A 24287-nucleotide genomic window follows, 5' to 3' on the forward strand; every position below is an offset into this window, starting at 1 on the left:
ACATCATTTTGAAGACGTTCTTTCATCAACAAACATTGGTCGTTTGGGGGCCAAACACTGAATTTCTAACCCCTACTCGTCTCAAGAGAAACCTATACACATAGGAACGAATCTGATACAAAATAATTCAAACACCCAAGGATTAATGATATCATCGCTATTTTCCTACCCATCTGTAGTGAAAACTTTAAATACCAACTGGACCTTTGATTGATTAAGCTTTGGCGTACTTACAATACAGACGGGGTGATCAACAGGACCATTGATTGATTAAGTAAGATTTCCATCTTTTTTTGATTTACCTCCTCGTGATAGGAGGTCAAATTGCAGTTTTACTTCAACTTTTGAAGATAGTTTTTGTTATTCACTATAACAAAGAATATAGTCACGCTCTGTAGGATTTGAACCTACGACATCGGGTTTTGGAGACCCACGTTATACCTAACTGAACGAAGAGCGCTTTCTTATGATAGAATACAACTTTAGGGAAAAGAATTCCTTTTGTACCCTTAGCTTAAATCAAGAAAATAAATCTTGGATGCATAGAGTAAGATAATAATGAAAGATTATGTCTAATCTTTCAACTAATCCCCCGTTTCTTCCCATAGGAGGAGTAGTAGGTAGGGATGATAGGATTTGAACCCGTGACATTTTGTACCCAAAATGAACGCGCTACCAAGCTGCGCCACATCCCTTTTTTCAATTGTTGTACAGCGTCATTGTACAAAATCACAACCTTGTTTTCTAAATTATTATTTTATTCTTTATCCATCATATAATAAAATTTCTTGCCATTTCTTTTTTTTTTGTTTCATATACATCTGAAATGATGTATAAGCACCAAAATAATGAAAATTTTGTGTTTATCTTGAGGAAGAGGGGATCTTTTTTTGGTTTTATATGGAAGCACCGTATGCTCGCTTATTGCACATAGACATTTTAGTTAGAAATGTTGCATAACATAAAAATACGAGCAATCCTTTAGTTACTTTCAGTATCTAATTATATATGTATTACTCTAAAGAAGGAGAATTTTCAATGCAAGATATAAAAACATATATCGATGTGGCACCTGATGGAAATATATGTGGCCGGCAAGCCAATCACACATTCCACATCTCGTTCCATGTTCATTAATAGAACATATTCATTATAGTGCATGTGTGATGCGTATAATGAAGTCCATGAATACATGATTAAACTTAGTGAATTATGATGAGATCGTAATGCAGAGATCACTAGTCTTTAAGCATGTGTCTAAACATTCCTATTCAAAGGATACGCAAGAAGGACATCGAAGTATCCTGATAGAATAGCACTATCTAGCCTCACTCATATGATGAGTATGGCCGGTCCCGTAGCCATTAGTGTGGCGACACTAAGGATAGATAGTGGGTGCTCTTTAGTGGAAAGAGTTCACTGAATTGATTCGTACGAATCCCTGAATGGTATTATACCGAACTGTCAATCAGGTTGATTCACATCACGGTTGTGTAAGTGGTCCTTAAACCTGAGACACCAAAGACGTCTTGTGGACGGACGGTTGTACTTTGGCTATGGCCAACGAGTCTCTAATCATGGGATTGTAAACGGTCTTAGTTCGGGTGCATCAAGAAGTACACGAAGGCAATTGAGTGGTCAAGATGGGATCATCCACCCTCGGTATAAGAGGTGACAGCTCAAGGAAGATGATGCAACAAAGTCCTTGGCCAAGGCAATGAAATATCGGAGAAGAGTTCTACGATGATTTCCGAATGCATCAGTACTAACTCGGATGATCGATTAGGGTTTGACAGTTGACCATACCCTAAGTCGTCCAAGGAGCGTCAAGTGGATGAGGGATTATACATACGCGATAACTAATGACGAACAGGTTCCATGAGTGAGTCAATACACACTCCTTTGTATCTTCTAGGACACGAGGTGTAGCTTGGCACCCCACGTGTCGGAGTCTCGACCTATCGATTGGGTCAAATCTATCCGACGTTAATTAATCTGTATAATGATATAGTTAATTAATTTGGAAGGCCAATAAAGGTTATTGGGATGTTGGAGTCATTAACTAGACTGATACATGGGCCTAGAGGGTCACACGCAAATGGTCTTTTGGACATTGGAAGATATACTTAAGTTTTGGGGTTTTTTATGAAAAATACCCACAGTATAAATAGGGGAAGGCCCTAAACTAAATTCACCCAGGCCGAATTGTTCAGGGGCCTTTGCCCTTCTTCGCCACTCTCCCCACACCCCCTCTCCATCCCTGATGTGATCGAGATGACGTAACGACGCCAACGGAGAAAGAACGGGGCTCGTCAACGAGAAGAAGGAGATCCGACGTGCCGAGGACCGCATGGATACGTCTAGAGGCTGCACACTTGAGCAGCTCAACTCGTCTCGCTCCGGGATTGAAGAAATAATGAATGAGATTCGTGCAAAGGTACCTCGTTTAATGGTTTTCGTTGATGTCGTTTGATTCGCAAAAGACTTCCAATGCACATCGTTTTGATTTGTTCATCCAGATCTAGGCCACTAGAACCCAACAACACCTGTACTGAGTACTCTGGTTTTGCTATTTCAGCAAGCTTATTGATAGAAATTAATCATTTATTCCCGGATGCTTTTTTATTCCCTTTTTTTAATTATACTTTGAATTATTTATATCGAAATCAATCAAGGAAATTATAGATATAAACAGGTCTCTATGACTCATTTACATCACCTACCCTTCTTTTGATTTATTTAGGATAGTAAACAAAATCTACAGACTAAAAGGTTACGGCATTTGCATATATACCCACTGTAGACTCATAATGGAAAATTGATAATTTAGTTAGTTTTAAGACTTTTTAACTCAGTGGTAGAGTAACGTCATCGGTTCAAATCTGATAAGGGGATTTTTAACCCAAATTTGAATCTTCGTTCTTAGGGGAGAGTATAATAGATGGATCTTGTTCATATTTGTTAAAAAGATAACCATATTAGAAACATAAAACACCTTCTATCATGAGTAGCTCTAGTTATGATTAAAACCTAGTTATAAAGTTGCTCAATATATTTTAGATAATAATAAATCTTTAAACCTTTTAGGGGAGGAGGAATCAATCCTCTATTGATCTAATAATTGTTACCAGACTTCCTTTGCTTTTTTGGATCTATATTTCATCCTAACCCTAGGACATTGCTATTCTAGATCTCTGATCTGTTAGATGTTAATCACCAAAACAAAGTCTTCCCATCTCTACAGTAACCCAATCAAATCCATAGTTAAAGTAACAACAAAATGGACCTGACACATTGAATCATGACTATATTGGCTATTCTGATATTCAAATTCTATAGATATGAAATTCTAAAAGCGGACTTTTTTTGAATTTTTTTAACTTTAACAATACAATTTTTTGTTGGTATCTCCCGTTTTCATCTCCATAGGAATAATTTGCTATTCCTTTTCCCCAAAAAGAAAACTTTATTTCACTAATAAATTTTTTGATCTCCTTCTTTGATTACAGAATAAGATATTTTTTTAGCCAAGTCAACATAGAACAAATACAATAAAGAGGTTTTCATTTCTAGTTTACCTTTATTTTATATTGAGTTTATTATTTCACATTTAATTTAGATTTAGGAGAAAAAATATAATACTATATTTTTTGATCTAACGAGTAAAGGTATAATCAAAAGATACATTTTCAAAGTTTCTTTTTTTCTTGGTTAGGCCTGCTAAAAAAGTACTCTGCATTCGAGTTAGAGGACAATTTGGGGTTCAGTTCAAATTTGTTGTTTTTAAGAAAAAAAAGTAATAGTAAAGACTAATCAAATCAAACTAACTAATGGATTTACCTAGGTCGGTTTGTAGTCTACTGATTTGTAGTCTACTATTAGTAGTCTACTAAAGGAAGAGTTTGTATCTTTGAAACCCATTCGAAGGGGTATTGGGCGATACTTTGGTATCGTCTATATAAAATCAAAATATGATATACCCTTGAAATAAAATTAGATGAGGTGTTTGAAAATGGTTGAAGTAGTAAAATAGGAGGATCACTATGATTTTAGTCCTTGGTAGATTTAGCAAAGAAGAAAATGATTTATTTGATATTATGGATGACTGGTTACGTATAGCCTATTGCTATTTCCTTGTGCCTATTTCATCGTAGGCAGTTGGTTCGCATGTAAAACTTTTGTCACTTCATGGTATACCCGTGGATTGGCGAGTTCCTGATTGGAAGGTTGCAATTTTTTAACTGTTGTAGTTTCTACTCCTGTGAATAGTTTAGCTCACTCTTTATTGCTTCTGTGGGGACCAAAAGGTCAAGGAGGTGTTACTCGTTGGTATCGATTGGGTGTTCTATAGACTTTTGTTGCTCTTCATGGGACTTTTGGGCTAATAGGTTTCAAGTTACATCAATTTGAACTTGCTCGATCTGTTCGATTGCGACCTTATAACACAATCGCTTTTTCCGGTCCAATTGCAGTTTTTGTTTCGCTATTATTGATTTATCCATTGGGTCAGTCTGGTTGGTTCTTTGAACATAGTTTTGGTGTAGCACCAATCTTAAGATTCATCCTTTTCTTCCAAGGGTTTCATAATTGGACGTTGAATCCATTTCATATGATGGGAGTTGCTGAAGTATTAGGCACTGCTTTGCTATGCGCAATTCATGGTGCTATTGTAGAAAATACTTTATTCGAAGACAATGATGGTGAAAATACATTCCATGCTTTTAACCCAACTTAGTCTGAAGAGACTTATTCAATGGTAATTGCTAACCGCTTCTGGTCCCAAATCTTTGGGGTTGCTTTTTCCAACAAACTTTACATTTCTTTATGTTATTTGTACCACTAAGTGGTTTATGGATGAGTGCTCTTGGATTAGCCATTCTGGCTCTAAACCTACGTGCCTGTGACTTCATTTCCCAAGAAATCCATGCAACATAAAATCCTGAATTTGAGACTTTCTACACCAAAAAATTCTATTAAATGAATATATTTGTGCTTGGATGGCGGCTCAAGATCAGCCTCATGAAAATCTTATGTTCCTTGAGGAGGTTCTACCATGTGGAAACAGTCTTTAATGGAACTTTAGCTTTGGCTGGTCGTGACCAAGAAACCACCGGTTTTACTTGGTGGGCTGGTAATTCCAAACTTATCAATTTGTCTGGTAAACTACTTGGAGCTCACGTAGCCCATGCCAGATTAATTGTATTTTGGGCCAGAGCAATGAAAAACTATTTGAAGTGGCTCATTTCGTACCAGAAAAGCCGACGTATGAACAAGGATTGATTTTACTTCCCATCAATATACTTTAGGTTGGGGGGTAGGTCCGGGAGGAGAAGTTATAGATAGTTTTCCATACTTTGTGTTTGGAGTGCTTCACTTAATTTCCTCTACAGTCTAAGGTTTTGGTGACATTTATCATGCACTTCTGGGACCTGAAACTCTTGAAGAATCTTTTCCATTCTTTGATTATGTATGGAAAGATAGAAATAAAATGACCACAATGTTAGGTATTCACTTAATTTTGTTAGGTCTAGGTGCTTTTCTTTTAGTATTCAAAGCTTTTTATTTTGGCGGTGTATGTGATATCTGAGCTCCAAGAGGGGGAGATGTAAGAAAAAGTACCAACTTGACCCTTAACCCAAGTGTTATATTTGGTTATTTATTAAATTCTCCTTTTGGAGGAGAAGGTTGGATTGTTAGTGTGAACGATTTGGAAGATATAATTGGCGGACATGTATGGTTAGGTTTCGCTTGTATACTCGGTGGAATTTGGCATATCTTAACCAAGTCTTTTGCATGGGCTCGGTGCGCATTTGTTTGGTCTATAGAGGCTTACTTGTCTTATCGTTTAGCTGCTTTATATTTATTTGGTTTTATAGCTTCTTGTTTTATTTGGTTCAATAATACTGCTTACCCTAGTGAATTTTATGGTCCAACCGGACCAGAAGCTTCTCAAGCTCAAGTTTTTACTTTTCTAGTTAGAGACCAATGCCTTGGCTTCTTCTCATTTTTTCCTAGGCTTCTTTTTTTTGTGGGTCATTTGTGGCTTGCGGGAAGAGCCCATGCAGCTGCAGCAAGATTTGAAAAGGGAATCAATGGTGAATTGGAACTTGTTATATTCATGACAACTCTTAATTAATTGAATTGCTATTTTTGATTCATATTTCTTTTTTCTTCTGGCTTGCCTAGTCGTAGGATAGCCGAGCCAGAAAAATTTATATCATTATATCACGCCAATAAAAAAAATCAACAATAAAAAACGGAGAGAGGGATTCGAACCCTTGAGAGTTCTTTAGAACTATACTGATTTTCAAGACCGGAGCTATCGACCACTCGACATCTCTCCAAAACACAAATTCTAATTTATTTCTACAAATAGAACATGGCCATATGAATTGATAGACTACACTATTAAAGTGACATCCTAGATAAGATCTATATATGTATTCATTTGTATGTATCTATGCATATATTGATAGGTATATACTGGATACAATATATCTATTTGTTAGTTAAATATATATTAAACTGAATCGATACTAAATAAAGTGTTAATAACTTTTAATGAATGAATTGATTCATGGTTAAATCCCGCCATGATGTATTTTCTCAAAATTTTAACTAAGGATCAAATGGTATAGTTTATTTGTTGGTAGCTTGAAGGATTACAAGCATGACTGTTGCTTTCCAATTGGCTGTTTTTTGCATTAATTTTGACTTCATCAGTCTTAATGATTAGTGTACCTGTTGTATTTGCTTCTTCTGGTGGTTGGAAGAAAGTCTAAAAACAAAACAAAACAATTCTCAGGTGTAAGGATAAGCAGTATCATCACGGCCTTCACATTTGTATCCAATGAAAACACTAAATTCAATAATAAACATAAGCATACAAAAATCACATGCGCAAGGACATGGGGTATCATCACCACCTTCAAACTCATTCCCTAATTTGAACCCAGAACAAAACAAATAATCTAACAAAAATAATCACATATGTAAGGACAAGAGGTATCATCGCCATCTTCTTACCTTTTCACGACAAAAACTCTAATTCTAAATGCAAAACAGTTCCTGCATGGGAGGACAAGCAGTATCATTATCGCCTTCAGACTCATTCCCTACTTTCAACCCTAAACACAATAATTAATCTACAAAGAAAACTTTTTGCACGATTAACGGTATCATCACCGCCTTCATAGTCATTTCCTACTTTCAACCCTAAACAAAATAATTAATCTAATTACAAAACCATTAAGGAAAAACAGTATCATCTCTGCCTTTATACTCATTTACCACTTTCAACCCTAAACACAATAATTAATCTACAAAGAAAAACTTTTGCACTACTAAAGGTATCATCACCCACCTTCGTAGTCATCCCCTACATTCAACCCTAAAAAAAAACTAATCTAATTAAAAAACCTTTGAGGACAAAAGATATCATCACTGCCTTCATACTCATTCCCTACTTTCAACCCTAAACACGATAATTAATGTACAAAGAAAACATTTTGCAAGACCAAAGGTATCATCACTGCCTTCATAGTAATTTCCTACTTTCAACCCTAAACAAAATAATTAATCTAATTACAAAACCTTCAAGGACAATCAATATCATCACTGCCTTCATACTCATTCTCCACTTTCAACCCTAAACACAATAATTAATCTGCAAAGAAAAAACTTTTGTTCGACTAAAGGTATCATCACTCGCATTTGTAGTCATCCGCTACATTCAACCCTAAACAAAATAATTCATCTAAATACAAAACCTTTGAGGACAAAAGGTGTCATCACTGCCTTCAAACTCATTCCCTACTTTCAACCCTAACACAGTAATTAAGCTACAAAGAAAACCTTTTGCACGACTAAAGGCATCATCACTGCTTTCATAGTCATTTCCTACTTTCAACCCTAAACAAAATAATTAATCTAATTACAAAACCTTCAAGGACAAACAGTATCATCGCTGCCTTCATACTCATTCCCCACTTTCAACCCTAAGCACAATAATTAATCTACAAAGAAGAACGTTTGCATTACTAAAGGTATCATCACCTGCCTTCGTAGTCATCCCCTACATTCAACCCTAAACAAAATAATTAATCTAATTACAAAGCCTTCGAGGACAAAAGGCGTCATCACTGCCTTCATACTCATTCCCTACTTTCAACCCTAAAACAGGATAATCAATCTACAAAGAAAACCTTTTGCACGACTAAAGTTATCATCACCGCCTTCATAGTAATTTCCTACTTTCAACCCTAAACAAAATAACTTATGTAATTACAAAACCTTCAAGGACAAACAGTACCATCACTGCCTTCATGCTCATTCCCTACTTGAAACTCAAACCAAAATAGTCAACTCAAAATGCAAAATATACCGCACGTGCCAATACAGGCGTTATCATCACCGCCTTGACATTTTTCTCCAATCACAAGACAATCAACTCTGAATAGAAAACAACTCGCACGTGCGAAGGTAGAGCAGTATCATCGAAGTCACAACTATATAACCCCGAACCCTCGCTACTATTCTCTTCGTTCTCCTTCCCGTATCAGGGGCTGAAACAGAGCAAAAAACTTCACCCCCCACTCTGCCACTGCCAAAACCCTAGTCAGCGAAACTCCTCAGATCAGCGGGAGAACGAGCGAGAAACGAGGATTGAGCTCCGGAAGCTTCTTCGGAGAGTCTCCCGAGCTCAGCAGTGGTCTTTGATCGGGTTGTGGTCTCGATTTGATCGTTCTAGAGTCTCCGGAGCTCGGAAGTGGTCTTTGATCAGGTTATGGTCTTGATTTGATCGTTCTAGAGATGTGGAATAGCGGGCTTCCGCCGATCGCCCCGCCGGGAACTGTCGGAGTTCCTGGCATGGGGCCTGGTCCGCCTATGCCGCCGGCGCCGCCGCAGCCGCCCGCGCCTGCAGCTCAGCCCGATTTCAGAATCCCTTTGTCCGATGAGGAGAAGAAGAGAGTTCTCGACGAGCGGGCTCAGAAGTGGCATCAGCTCAACTCGAAGCGTTATGGGGATAAGCGGAAATTCGGATTCGTCGAGACCCAGAAGGAGGATATGCCCCCCGAGCACGTTCGTAAGATCATCAGGTGAGGCGGGGAAGTCGTTAATTTTATTGCTACTGTTTGTGGTTATTGGGGATTTTAGAGATTTATTGTGGTTTGTGGAGTTGATTTTCGCGCCACGGGGATATAGATTCCAGGAGCCTGGTTGTTGCAGATTTTGATCTTTATAAACCGGAGCCTTCTTCTGAACGCTGTGGGGAGGTTAAATCGTAACAAAATTTCCTTTAAAATTTCGCTTCTCGCGTAATCTTTTTTTACGACTTGTGGTAGTTGGGGTTTAAGAAATCGAGGAGTCTTCCAGACGCCTAGATTTTAGTTACAGATTTTCATCTTCATTCGATTCCTTCGATAAAGTCAAAACTTGAACCATCTTCTGAATGCTGTAGAATCATCCTTAATCTCATTTCCAAAAAAAAAAATCATCCTTAATTTTAAACGCGCAATCCGTACTATTACTTGTTGTAATTGGGATTAAATTTAATTTTCTTTTGTGGGTTACCTTCTCTCGACAAAGACAATTCTTTCAAGAGCCTGCTATATTTTTATTCGTTCTATTGGGTGTTAGTTTCAGAACTGGAACACCCTTTTGACGAGCCTGGGATTCTTTTTAAGCGAAAATTTCTTCCGATATGTTAAGTGGCGTCGAGGATTATCTTTTATGTTTCTCAAAGTCCATTGTTTTCGTCCGATAATTTCTTTATTATCCATACATCTTTAACTTATCTCATTTGGTTAAGAAGCTTTACTATCTCCATGCAGCCTGATATTTCTCTTTCTCTTTCGTATCCCCTTTTAATGTCTATAAAAGCGTATATCTTGTTTCGTTTTATCATTATTATTTTCATATATCGTTTAACCTTATATCTTGATTTTTTTATATTATCAGAGACCATGGAGATATGTCTTCCAAGAAATTCCGCCATGATAAACGTGTATATCTTGGGGCACTTAAATTTATTCCACATGCAGTGTACAAGCTTTTAGAGAACATGCCGATGCCATGGGAGCAGGTTTCTTTTTATTCATGCTAAACTTACGACACTATCACTTGGTGCTTTATTTTTCCCACCTTTTGGCGCTGACATGTTTTCTTCTCTTTTGAAGGTTCGGGATGTAAAGATCTTGTATCATATTACCGGTGCGATTACATTTGTCAACGAGATTCCGTGGGTAGTAGAGCCTATATATTTGGCACAGGTATTTTTCTTTATGCGATGCCTTTTTTTTCCATTAATAGGCTGAGTCATTATTAAAAGAACTCAGTAATTAACTATATGTCCGTCGGTTTTTAAATGCATATAACAATTGTATCTCATGGTTGACTCAGTACTTTTTTGGGTTCAAAACTCTTTCGCTGGATGCTCAGTGTATGCCTGTGAATATAAATAGTTGGTGTAAAAGTAAACTTGTTACTCGATGTAATTTAATAAGCATTGGTCATCTCCAGTGGGGCTCAATGTGGATTATGATGCGGCGAGAGAAACGTGACAGAAGGCATTTCAAGAGAATGCGGTTCCCACCTTTCGACGATGAAGAACCACCGCTGGATTATGCAGACAATGTACTGGATGTAGATCCACTTGAAGCCATACAGTTGGAATTGGATGAAGAAGAGGATTCTGCTGTGTACACTTGGTTCTATGACCACAAACCTCTTGTTAAAACAAAGCTCATCAATGGCCCCAGTTATAGAAAATGGCATCTTTCGCTGCCAATTATGGCCACCCTTCATCGGCTGGCAGGACAGCTGCTGTCCGATTTGATTGATCGCAACTATTTCTACCTGTTTGATATGGAGTCTTTCTTCACTGCCAAGGCACTAAACATGTGCATTCCAGGTAAACTCGTTTCCTCTTTCTATCTTAAATTTTTGCTCTTTATGTGAAGAAATCTGTGAAATCCCATAATTAATCTCTAGACAAAGCAAGCATGCTCTGCAACATCGATAGAGGATTCCTTTCATATTTCTCAGACGTATTATTTAATCTTCAGATTTTAGGAGCACTGCTTTCATTGAGTCACCTTTCCTTTCTACTTCGTTATGAGTTTCTTTACTAAGATCATCTGCATTTTGTTCTTTCGAAAAAAAAATCATCTGCTATTTGTTTCAGGCGGTCCTAAGTTTGAGCCTCTGTATCGGGACATGGAGAAGGGAGATGAAGACTGGAATGAATTTAATGACATCAACAAACTCATCATCCGTTCTCCTCTCAGGACTGAGTATAGAATTGCCTTCCCTCATCTTTACAACAACAGACCCAGGAAGGTGAAACTAGGGATATACCATACACCTATGATCATGTATATAAAGACCGAGGACCCAGATTTACCGGCATTCTACTATGATCCCTTGATAAATCCCATCACCTCAGTCACCAAGGCTGATCGCCGCGATAAGAAAGGTCGCGAGGAAGATGAAGATGAAGATTTTGAACTTCCTGATGGAGTGGAACCTCTGCTGCAAAATGTACAGTTGTATACTGATACCACAGCGGCTGGTGTATCGCTGCTATTCGCCCCAAGGCCATTTAACATGAGATCTGGCCGCATGAGAAGGGCTGAGGACATACCCCTGGTATCTGAGTGGTACAAGGAGCACTGGTGAGCAAAACTTTTTCTTCTCTGCTGCTGTGCATAGGTTCTACATCCGTTATAGATGCGCATTGACATTGACGATGACGTTGGTGGGGGTACCGTTGACGCATTGACGTAGAAAGTAGATATTGGCTTGACAAGATTCTCAATCAACGTAGTTAATGTCCTCTCAACGTATGGACGTTGAACCCCGTTGATGAATATCTTCTGACCCAACGTCAATATTAGTGTCTGTTGTCAACATAGACGGCACTTACCGAACTCAGCCTGTGAGTTTTCCTTTATTAGAGTCGTCTGCTTCATTATTGACAGTTTCTTTTGCTATTTTGCAGCCCTCCGTCATATCCCGTAAAAGTTCGTGTTAGCTACCAAAAGTTGTTGAAGTGTTTTGTGTTGAATGAGCTGCACCACAGACCTCCCAAGGCACAGAAGAAGAAGCATTTGTTCCGTTCACTTCAAGCGACAAAATTCTTCCAGACGACTGAGCTGGATTGGGCAGAAGCAGGTCTTCAAGTTTGCAAGCAGGGCTACAACATGCTTAATTTGCTTATCCACAGGAAGAATCTCAACTATCTTCATCTCGACTACAACTTCAATTTGAAGCCCGTGAAGACGCTTACGACAAAGGAGAGGAAGAAATCTCGCTTCGGGAATGCTTTTCACCTATGCCGTGAAATTCTGCGGCTTACGAAGCTTGTTGTTGATGCCAACATCCAGTTCAGATTGGGAAATGTTGATGCATTTCAACTTGCTGATGGTCTTCAGTACACTTTTTCTCACGTGGGCCAGTTAACTGGTATGTACCGTTACAAGTATCGTCTCATGAGGCAGATAAGGATGTGTAAAGACTTGAAGCACTTGATCTACTACCGCTTTAACACTGGGCCCGTCGGAAAGGGGCCGGGCTGTGGCTTCTGGGCGCCTATGTGGAGGGTTTGGCTATTTTTCCTTCGTGGCATTGTGCCTCTTCTTGAAAGATGGCTGGGTAATCTGCTCGCACGACAATTCGAAGGTCGTCATTCAAAGGGTGTCGCCAAAACTGTTACCAAGCAGCGTGTTGAGAGTCATTTCGACTTGGAGCTTCGTGCTGCAGTCATGCATGACATTCTTGATGCCATGCCAGGTGATTACACGATTTTTATTGTTCTGGATCTTTTAGCAATTGCTGAAGTCATAGAAATTGAAGAGTTGAAATTGTTGTTTTGCAGAGGGCATCAAGCAGAATAAAGCAAGGACTATTTTGCAGCACCTAAGCGAAGCATGGCGTTGTTGGAAGGCTAATATTCCGTGGAAGGTATGTGGATGGTTGTTGATCTTGTTATTTATATTGATTTTATTAAATTTCCATTCTACTCCCTCATGGACGTAAGTTGTTATCAGGTTCCTGGGCTTCCCGTCCCAATTGAGAACATGATTCTCCGCTATGTAAAGTCAAAGGCAGATTGGTGGACAAACGTTGCTCACTACAATCGGGAGCGTATTAGAAGAGGGGCGACTGTTGATAAAACTGTTTGTCGAAAGAACCTCGGTAGATTAACTCGTCTCTGGTTGAAGGCCGAACAGGTAAGCTTATTAATATATCATCTTTTGTCCTCCTATCTGTAACATGATGTGCCTCAATTCTTATGTACTGATTACTGCACAAGTAGGGCATCATGTGTAAATATCTTATTGTTTCTCATTTCTTGGCATAGAAGATCACAAAATATTGAGTCTTTTCTTTACTTAATCTATTTTTCAATACATTAGTATTGAGCATTTATCATTATTATCGAATGTGTTCTATGTCATTTCCTTGTTTAATTTGAAAATCGTGAGTTTTCTGGCAACTAGTAGACAGATGACAATGACGAGGTTACCATTGAAGGTTGACATTGATATATGACTGAGTATTTAACATTGTTGGCACTGTCCGCCAATGTCACCCATCAACTTATATAAATTCTTGGGAGAAATGTGTCATGTCCGTCAACGCCAACGTCATATTCAATATCAACTGTCCTCGTTGACGTTGACAATGACAATGACTGCAACATGAACTATCCGTCTGCTGTCTGCCACCATCATCCTTATTGTCTGGCATCGACATCGTTGGCATATCATTTGACTTATATCTTAAGAAAGTTAATAACACGTTATTATGCATTGCAGGAGAGGCAGCACAACTATCTGAAGGATGGTCCGTACGTTACTCCAGAGGAGGCAGTTGCTATTTACACCACCACAGTCCACTGGCTCGAGTCGCGGAAATTCTCTCCTATTCCGTTCCCTCCTCTATCCTACAAGCACGATACAAAGCTTCTCATCCTTGCCCTTGAGAGATTGAAGGAATCTTACAGTGTTGCCGTGAGACTAAACCAGCTGCAAAGAGAAGAATTGGGACTCATTGAGCAAGCTTATGACAACCCCCATGAAGCCCTGTCACGAATTAAACGTCATCTGCTCACACAACGTGCCTTCAAAGAAGTAAGTAAACCACCCTTGACAATGTCTCTAAAAATGTTAGGCTAAACCTAGTTTGATTCATTGAATCTGCTGTGGCTGCAGGTTGGCATTGAGTTTATGGATTTGTATAGTTATTTAATCCCGGTTTATGAAATTGAACCTCTTGAGAAGATCACGGACGCATACCTTGATCAATACTTGTGGTACGAAGGAGATAAACGCCACCTTTTCCCTAACTGGATCAAGCCAGCTGACTCTGAACCACCCCCTCTTCTCGTCTACAAGTGGTGTCAAGGGATAAATAATCTGCAGGGCGTGTGGGACACGAATGACGGGCAGTGTGTTGTGATTCTACAGACCAAGTTTGAGAAGTTCTATGAGAAAATTGACTTGACCATGCTGAACAGGTATTCCATTTTCCGTCAATGTGTTTAGATGTGTCGGGGACATTACTAATTAATCCCTTTTTTCAGGCTACTCCGCCTTGTTCTCGACCACAATATAGCGGACTATGTCACTGCGAAGAACAATGTTGTGCTGTCTTACAAGGATATGAGCCACACAAACTCTTACGGGCTTATCCGTGGTCTTCAGTTTGCCTCCTTTGTGGTGCAGTATTATGGGCTGGTCCTTGATCTTCTGCTGCTGGGTTTGACACGTGCGAGTGAGATCGCCGGGCCACCTCAGCTTCCCAATGAGTTTCTCACTTATGCAGATACCAAGATCGAGAGCAGGCACCCAATCCGTCTTTACTCTCGTTACATAGACAAAGTTCATATACTGTTCCAGTTCACGCACGAGGAGGCGCGTGACCTCATCCAGCGTTATCTCACAGAACATCCTGATCCGAACAATGAGAATATGGTCGGATATAATAACAAAAAGTGCTGGCCGAGGGATGCGAGGATGCGGCTCATGAAGCATGATGGTCAGTTACTTTCTCCCGCTTAAATAGATTCACTGATTTTGAATCTTTAGTGGTTGTGACATCTTGTTTTCTTTTGTTGCAGTCAATCTTGGGAGAAGTGTATTCTGGGATATGAAGAATAGGCTTCCTAGGAGTATCACGACATTGGAGTGGGAAAACAGTTTTGTTTCTGTCTACAGCAAGGATAACCCTAACTTGCTCTTCAGCATGTAAGTTCATATTTCTTTGTAGTGTTTGCCATCCCCGGACATAATCGCCATCACCATCGTCACAAAGCTAGTGGTGCTTCCATCATCGCCATGTCATCATCTTGAACAAAGACGAGAAGCTTGTTGGGGCTCATGGAGAATAGGATTGTCCTTTCATCGTTATCATTATCGTCCTCATCTTCTGCCACAGAGAAGACGATGACATTGACCATGTTGTCATCTTCATCCTTCTCGTGTAGTGATGATAATGTATCTTCATATTCATTATCATCATTATCCTGTCACAAAAAAAGGAAACAGACAACGACTCATCATCATCCTCTAGTCATGGAGAATGACACACACTATTCCTTTCTTTTTAATCTTCCTCTATTGCCAGAAGAGTGTGCTATTACTTCCTTGCCGGTACAACTTATGGGTAATGGCTAGAATATCCCAGTACAACCAAATATCTAAATTATCATTAACTGCTTGTTTCTCATTCTTAGTGGACTGCTTGTTATATCGATCTGGTTAGCTAAATTCTGCCTTTTGTTTTGACATTCTTTAGGTGTGGCTTTGAGGTTCGGATCTTGCCAAAGACCAGAATGACGCAAGAAGCCTTTAGTAACACGAAAGATGGAGTCTGGAACTTACAGAATGAGCAGACTAAGGAGAGAACCGCGATAGCTTTCTTGCGTGTGGATGATGAACACATGAAAGTGTTTGAGAATCGTGTTCGTCAGATTCTGATGTCGTCTGGATCAACTACGTTTACAAAGATTGTCAACAAGTGGAACACTGCCCTTATAGGTAGGTATCTGGCAAAGCCTTCTCCTCTTGTTATCTTCCTGGGCTCTTAATCAAATTTCATTTCCTGCCAGGCCTTATGACGTACTTCCGGGAGGCAACTGTGCATACTCAGGAGTTATTGGATTTACTTGTAAAGTGTGAGAACAAGATTCAGACCCGAATCAAGATCGGGTTAAATTCGAAAATGCCAAGCAGGTGCGTAAACTGAGCTTTGTGAAAACTGTTACTTCTTGAAAAACTGTTACCAGTTGATTGCTATCTAGGGTTCGCTGTCCCTGATGACAATGACAAGACTAGAACAACTAGCCGTCATCTGCGCCAGGACAATGATGATGAAGACTAGATAGTCATGGTCACTCGTCCAAAATTAGGATGACAATGCAGAAATCATCATTGTCTACTCTCGCCATCCTATGATCATACTCTATCTCCACTTTCTGAGTTGCTACTCTCTCCCTCTCTCTTATTCAATCTCTCACTTTCTTTCTCTCCCATCTCTTCATCTCTCCCCGCATCCGCACATCTCTCTCTATTCACCCCTCCGCATCTCTCCCCTCTCCCTCTAGTTATTTTCCCCTTCTCATCCAAACTAGTTGTCTCACCATCATCATCCAGTTTTTACACTCACTTGACGATGCCAATGACAATTACAATTTCTTGATGATTATTTCATCGTGGGGGCACCACAAAACATTGATGATTGTGTTTTGTCAATACTGTTTTCTTCTCTTCAGGTTCCCTCCTGTGATTTTCTATACACCAAAAGAAATTGGAGGCCTGGGTATGTTGTCAATGGGACACATTTTAATACCCCAAAGCGATCTCCGGTACAGCAAGCAAACGGATGTTGGGGTGACGCATTTTAGGAGTGGTATGAGCCACGAAGAAGATCAACTTATCCCAAATCTCTACCGTTATATACAGGTAGGTTCATTTCATTCTTATCCCATGTTACTTCTTCCTCTTTCTTATACCATTTATTCCGGCAAATAAATATTTTTTGACCTGTGCAGCCCTGGGAAAGTGAGTTCATCGATTCACAGCGTGTCTGGGCGGAGTATGCTCTGAAGAGACAAGAAGCACAATCTCAGAACAGACGATTGACCCTTGAGGATCTCGAGGTATGTCTATTCCAAGCCGATCCTGTTTCTTCAGCTCTAAAACTCCAAACCCGGATCCTAAACCCTAAATCTAAAACATTCAACCTTGGAATTTCTTAACCGTAATGATTGACCATGCGAACATAATTTTTATATTTTGATTTTGGCTGGCAGGACTCATGGGACCGGGGAATCCCTCGCATCAATACCCTTTTCCAGAAAGACCGCCACACGCTAGCTTACGACAAGGGCTGGAGAGTGCGCACAGATTTTAAGCAGTATCAAGTTCTCAAACAAAATCCCTTCTGGTGGACCCATCAGAGGCATGACGGCAAGCTGTGGAACTTGAATAATTACAGGACTGACGTCATCCAAGCACTGGGAGGAGTGGAAGGCATCCTCGAGCATACCCTGTTCAAAGGAACATAGTAAGTCTATAGAAACTCTCTTTTGATTTCTAATTAATAGTTTGTTTGCATTCATTTCCCTGGATTTGGCAAGTCAAATGCATACTTTCATTTAAAATTTCAATAATATGACCTCGAAATGATAGAAATTTCACGTTCATGCCCCTCATTTCGTACGTCATATTGAAACTTCTCGTTAATTAAAATTTCAACCTTTTAATCTCCAAAAGATTGCTTATTTGCATTCATACCCCTGATTTCTTAAGTCCAGTGGAAACTTACTTCGACTAAAATTTCAATCTTTTGATGTTTTGATGATAATTTATTTACGTTCATACCCCTGATTTCACAAGTCTTGTACAAACTTTCTTCAACCAAAATTTCAATCTTTTAATTTCCAAGTGATAGTTTATTCACGTTCATTCATTTGATCTCGAAAATCAAGCGGTATTTCATCGACTAAACTGTTGATAATATAGTCACGTTCATACCCCTGATCTCAAAGTCAAAAGAAACTTTCTCCGTCTAAAATTTTAATCTCTCAGTGATAGTTTGTTCACGTTCATAACCCTCGTATCTTTTGTAAAGTGGAAATCTTCTTGAACCGAACCTTCCATCCTTGATCTCTAAATGATAGTTAATTGGATTTCATGTCCCTGATTTCGTTGGGTTTTTCAGCTTCCCGACCTGGGAGGGTCTTTTCTGGGAAAAAGCATCTGGTTTCGAGGAATCGATGAAGTACAAGAAACTGACCAACGCCCAGCGTTCTGGGCTGAACCAAATCCCGAACCGTCGATTCACCCTGTGGTGGTCCCCAACAATCAACCGAGCCAACGTGTATGTCGGATTCCAAGTTCAGCTGGATCTCACGGGGATCTTCATGCATGGGAAGATCCCAACCCTCAAAATATCTCTCATCCAAATATTCCGGGCACATCTGTGGCAGAAGATCCATGAGAGCGTCGTTATGGACCTTTGCCAAGTCCTTGACCAGGAGCTCGACGCTCTCGAGATCGAGACGGTACAGAAGGAAACCATCCATCCCAGGAAGAGCTACAAGATGAACAGCTCCTGCGCTGACATTCTCTTGTTTGCTGCGCACCGATGGCCGATGTCAAAACCCAGTCTGGTGGCCGAGTCAAAGGATGTCTTTGACCAGAAGGCTAGCAATAAGTACTGGATTGATGTGCAGCTCCGCTGGGGAGACTACGATTCTCATGACATTGAGCGCTACACGAGGGCCAAGTTCATGGACTACACCACAGACAACATGTCCATCTATCCTTCCCCTACTGGTAAAACCTCTTCTCCTATATTTTATGATTTGCATTTATTGGTTGTATGTTCATTGATATGGTTCTCTTCAAAAAAACATTGTTCATTGATATGGTCAGCGATGTTTTCTATGCTATGATTTGATATGATTAATGTTCGAGGTATGATATGATTGATAATTTTGGATGCCGCGACTGGCTACATGTCCAATGGGTATGATATGCTAGGTTCAACGGTATCAAATGTTTCCAACGGTGATACTTAATGCTCACGGAATGATCAATGATATGACGTGTTCAGTGGCACCTTCAATTTTATAATACGTTTTGATTAGTGATGTTTTAATAACATGATCAATGGTTTATTCAGTGGTATGATATGACATGTTCAGTGGCACGTACAATGTTATAATATGCTTTGACTAGTGATATTTTCACAATATGATCAATTGTTCAAAAAATTTTCTTTTTTTTCATATTATGATCAAAGATTTATTCAGTGGTATGATACGACATGGCCAAAGATAGGGTATGTCCATCGACATTATTAATGATATGATATGCTTTGATTTACTAGGTTCAATGGTGAAATATTCCCCCAGTTTTTTGTAATTTTCGTTGATATGATTCTATTCAGTAGTATGTTCAGTACTATTTTATTTTCTGATTAGTGATGTTTTAAATGATGTGTTCAATGATTTGATATGAAGCGATCAAAAGTAAGATATTTGCATTGATATTATTTTTGATCAACCAGCGATGTGTTCAATGGTATCCTAATCAATGTCACACAATAATACTAATTTTTCCCTCTCTTTGTTCGGTCAAGGTGTGATGATTGGCCTGGATCTGGCGTACAACTTGCATTCCACATTTGGCAACTGGTTTCCTGGGTCAAAGCCACTACTGGCTCAAGCCATGAACAAGATAATGAAGGTAAGCATCGTAATTTCTCCTGGGCCCATGTAAAAAAAGTTTTTAAAAATACTAACCCAAACGATTATCCCATTGCAGTCAAACCCCGCGCTGTATGTTCTGAGGGAGAGAATACGAAAGGGGCTGCAGCTCTACTCTTCGGAGCCAACGGAGCCGTATCTTTCGTCGCAGAACTATGGAGAGATCTTCAGCAACCAGATCATCTGGTTCGTCGATGACACCAACGTTTACAGAGTCACCATCCACAAGACCTTCGAGGGTAACCTCACCACCAAGCCCATCAATGGCGCCATCTTCATCTTCAACCCGAGGACCGGTCAACTCTTCCTCAAGGTCAACTCAACTTTTCAATGAAATATGGTTTGCCCACGAGGACAAGCTTGTCAGCGATGAGGGGTGATGTTTGAGGACGACTTGTCATCGTCCTTGTCTTCGGCGAGAATGACGATAATGAAATTGTAGTACTTATCGTTATCCTACCTGGGGAAAAATGATGAGGATCATCGTCTGACAACAATTTCCTGCAAGGAGATGATGGTGATGCACTCGCCACCGTCTCCTTGATGAGAATAATTGATGGTAATCACGAGTTCCTCATCCAATTAGGATGATGACGAGGTGTCCTCATCATTGTGTCCTCGTCCATGGTCAGAATGACGAGATTTCAATCGTCATCGTCATCGTAACCACAGACTAATGACAAAGACGATGATGAGTCATCATCGTCATTTGACAACGATTAGCAGACGAAGGGCAATGATAGCTGTGACTAACTCGTCATCGTGTCAATTAAAATGAACGATGCCAGTGACAGTTGCGCCATCTTAGACGGACAGTTGTAAGTTCTCTTCCTCTGTCACCAGACATTGTTGTCATCAGAGGCATGGACGAATGACAAGTACGATGATGAGTTGTCTTTGGAAATAGTGAGAAAGTTAGCGACAAGAGAACGGTGACGATTCATCATTGTCACTGGAGAAAAATTGGCAGATGAAGGACAACGATGATCTCGTCATCATCATCCTGCTTAAAACAAATGAAGAGGACAATCGCGCCTCTTGTTGTTTTCCTCCAGCGACCAAGTACCCTGCAATGTGATAGGCGAGCTGTTGACGTGTCGAGTAAATTACTGTTACTTGTTGGCCAGGTGATTCACACCAGCGTGTGGGCGGGGCAGAAGCGACTCGGCCAGCTGGCGAAATGGAAAACGGCGGAAGAAGTGGCAGCATTGGTCCGATCGCTGCCTGTGGAAGAACAGCCAAAACAGATCATCGTCACCCGAAAGGGAATGCTAGACCCACTAGAGGTCCATTTGCTTGACTTTCCGAATATCGTAATCAAGGGCAGCGAACTGCAGCTGCCGTTCCAGGCCTGCCTCAAGATCGAGAAGTTTGGTGATCTTATCCTTAAGGCGACCGAGCCGCAGATGGTGCTCTTCAACATATACGATGACTGGCTGAAGAGCATCTCGTCTTATACCGCCTTCTCTCGGCTTATCCTTATCCTGCGGGCGCTTCATGTCAACAACGAGAAGGCGAAGATGTTGCTGAAGCCTGATAAGACCATTGTCACTGAGGCCCACCATATTTGGCCTTCTCTCACAGACGACCAGTGGATGAAGGTTCTTTTTCTCTCTCTCTCTCTCTCTTTTAATGTTTGCCGTTATTCGTTTTTATCAGGATGAGGGTGATGAAGCCGTCATTGTCATGATGATGACTTTTGATCATCCTGTCGTCTCCGTTTAAATTTTTTAACTCCAAGAGAACGAGTCTCCTTTGCCCTCGTCATTCATCTACGGCAGGATGACAATGAGGATAACACTATCTTTCTTGTCTTTCTGGTCATGGTGATGCTACAGATGACGATGATGAGTTTTGTCATCATTGGCTAACTCTACTTTTCTTTAATATTTCTCCTCTACTTTTTTTTTCTAAATTTTTTCTCCTGCTTAGGTGGAAGTGGCGCTGAGAGATCTCATCCTGTCTGACTATGCCAAGAAGAACAACGTAAACACATCGGCTTTAACGCAGTCTGAAATTCGTGATATTATTCTGGGTGCGGAGATTACCCCGCCGTCACAGCAAAGGCAGCAGATTGCCGAAATCGAAAAACAGGTTCTTTTTTATATTTATCTGTTTTTTTAAAATGTGCGATTATTGATGCGTTGCCATTGGTCATGTCTTTCCAAGCATACTCGAGGAGATATTATTGATGTGTTGCTTTAGTTTCATATTAATATTACTTAAATGATCTCATGTCGTAACCTAATATGCATGATTTGAATGATTCATGATGCGTTGGATTAACTGGGGCGTTTTTTTGCTGATTCTTCAGGCCAAGGAAGCCAGCCAGCTGACGGCAGTGACGACAAGGACGACAAACGTGCACGGGGATGAGCTAATTGTGACGACGACGAGCCCGTACGAGCAAGCGGCCTTCGGATCCAAGACAGACTGGCGAGTCCGGGCCATCTCTGCCACCAACCTCTACCTCCGTGTCAATCATATCTACGTCAACTCTGACGACATCAAGGTAAGCGCCTTGTCTATGTTTTTCCATTCAGATAAAAAAAACTTACCCTACTTTAACAAGCTATGATATCATACGCGATTGATATGATGTTTTGAAAAAGATATCTTATTAAACTATGGCTTGATATCAATGACATGAAATGTTCATTGATATGTTCATAACAGTACGATATGCTGTGATAATTGAGATGTTAAATGATAGATCATAATGTCATGATACGGATGTGGAATGATGGAAGATGGATTCATGGCAGGAAACGGGGTACACATACATCATGCCGAAGAACATACTGAAGAAGTTCATCTGCGTGGCGGATCTCCGAACGCAGATCTGCGGATATCTCTACGGGCTAAGCCCGCAGGACAATCCTCAGGTGAAGGAGATTCGCTGCATCGCCATGCCACCTCAGTGGGGGACCCACCAGCAAGTCAACCTCCCTTCCACTCTTCCCGAGCACGACTTCCTCTCTGATCTCGAGCCCCTCGGCTGGATCCACACCCAGCCCAACGAACTCCCCCAACTCTCCCCCCAGGTAAACAAAAAAATACTTAAAAAAATTTTCTCAAAATTTTATTATCTTTTAATCTAATATTGTGATGTTAACGTTCAGGATCTAACGGCGCATGCGAGGATACTGGAGAACAACAAGCAGTGGGACGGGGAGAAGTGCATCATCCTGACTTGCAGCTTCACGCCGGGCTCGTGCTCGTTGACGGCTTACAAGCTGACGCCGTCCGGCTACGAGTGGGGCCGCGTCAACAAGGACACCGGCAGCAACCCCCACGGCTACCTCCCCACCCACTACGACAAGGTCCAGATGCTCCTCAGCGACCGCTTCCTCGGCTTCTACATGGTATGCCCCCCCGTCCCGCCCCGTTGCCTGACTGACCCGGCCCATTGCCGGAGGTATAGTTCTGGATCGTCCCGGACGTGGATGAAGGACGGGACAGGACGAATTTCGTCCCGTCCTACGTCTGATGTTAGCACAGGGACAAAGGACGGGACGGTTTTTCATCCACCGACCAAAAAAACCGTCCCGTCCAGTCCTCCCGGGACGAATTTTCGTCTGGAAATTCGTCCTGGACGAAAGAACACAATTTATATTTTTAATATATTATAATAGATTATAATATATTATAACGTCCTAGGGGGCCCACGTGTCAATATAATAGATGTGAATATATAGGCGGTTTTCCATCCATCTTCTGGATACCTCCGGACGGACAATTTTTTCATCCCACGGAACAAAAAATTTCGTCCCGAAATTTCTCCGTATCCTCAGACGGGACGATTTTTTTGTCCCGGGACGAAAAAATCGTCCCGTCCGCGTCCCTGCACTAGAGCCGGAGGCCCAGACCGTTGCCAGATGGACCCCCGGCCCGTTGCCGGAGGCCCAAGCTTAGGGGGTTGTTTCTTTGAAGTGAGATTAGTGTTCCATATGAGTTTTAAGTTTTAATATTAACCGAGGGGTGTGGCTGTTGGCAGGTACCGGATAACGGTCCCTGGAATTATAACTTCATGGGGGTGAAGCACACGGCGAGCATGAAGTACGGGATGAAGCTAGGCACGCCGAGGGAGTACTACCACGAGGACCACCGTCCCACCCATTTCCTGGAATTCAGCAACCTGGAGGAGCCCGACGCCGGCGAGGGCGACCGAGACGACTCTTTCACCTGATTCCTTCTCTTTTACTCTTTTTCTTTCTTCACAAAAGAAAAAAAAATTCCATGTGTTTTTTTTTTTCCGCCTGGGCATCAAGAACCCGGCGCCGCCGTCGTCCGCCGGGGGAACCGGTAGCTGTGCCTGTGCTTGCGGCAGCGGAACGAGCCGGGGTGGGTCGTCGGCGCGCAGATGCACCTCTCGTCGTCCGCCGTCTCCTCCGGCGATGTCGTCGGCGGCCGAGGCCGAGGCTCCCTGTCTGGCGGTGGTGGCGGCGGTGGTGGTGGCAGGCCGAAGAGGAAGAATTGCCCGGGGACGGCGATGTCCGGGCGGCAC

General features: G+C 41.0%; 1 protein-coding gene and 1 non-coding gene across 2 annotated transcripts; one reads left to right on the forward strand and one right to left on the reverse strand.

Moving 5' to 3' along the window:
• Nucleotides 1-386: 386 nt before the first annotated feature.
• Nucleotides 387-460, reverse strand: TRNAW-CCA (transfer RNA tryptophan (anticodon CCA)). The gene has a single exon. It is a non-coding gene; the product is annotated as a tRNA-Trp (tRNA).
• An 8088-nt stretch (nt 461-8548) lies between these two features.
• On the forward strand, nt 8549-24036 carry LOC144708351 (pre-mRNA-processing-splicing factor 8A). Its single transcript, XM_078581604.1, has 26 exons — nt 8549-9098; nt 9961-10084; nt 10179-10271; nt 10522-10912; nt 11186-11675; nt 12002-12792; nt 12878-12963; nt 13050-13232; nt 13821-14135; nt 14217-14521; nt 14588-15042; nt 15125-15251; nt 15802-16043; nt 16115-16238; nt 16778-16967; nt 17057-17164; nt 17318-17571; nt 18229-18845; nt 19654-19760; nt 19839-20093; nt 20908-21381; nt 21713-21874; nt 22095-22292; nt 22546-22824; nt 22903-23145; nt 23778-24036. Exons 1-26 carry the CDS (start codon nt 8812-8814, stop codon nt 23967-23969), a joined length of 7092 nt encoding a protein of 2363 aa, XP_078437730.1. The 5' UTR covers nt 8549-8811; the 3' UTR covers nt 23970-24036.
• The last annotated feature ends 251 nt before the right edge of the window (nt 24037-24287 follow it).

Source organism: Wolffia australiana, chromosome 10 (genome assembly GCF_029677425.1).
Source record: "Wolffia australiana isolate 7733 chromosome 10, ASM2967742v1".
Taxonomy (NCBI): Eukaryota; Viridiplantae; Streptophyta; class Magnoliopsida; order Alismatales; family Araceae; genus Wolffia; species Wolffia australiana.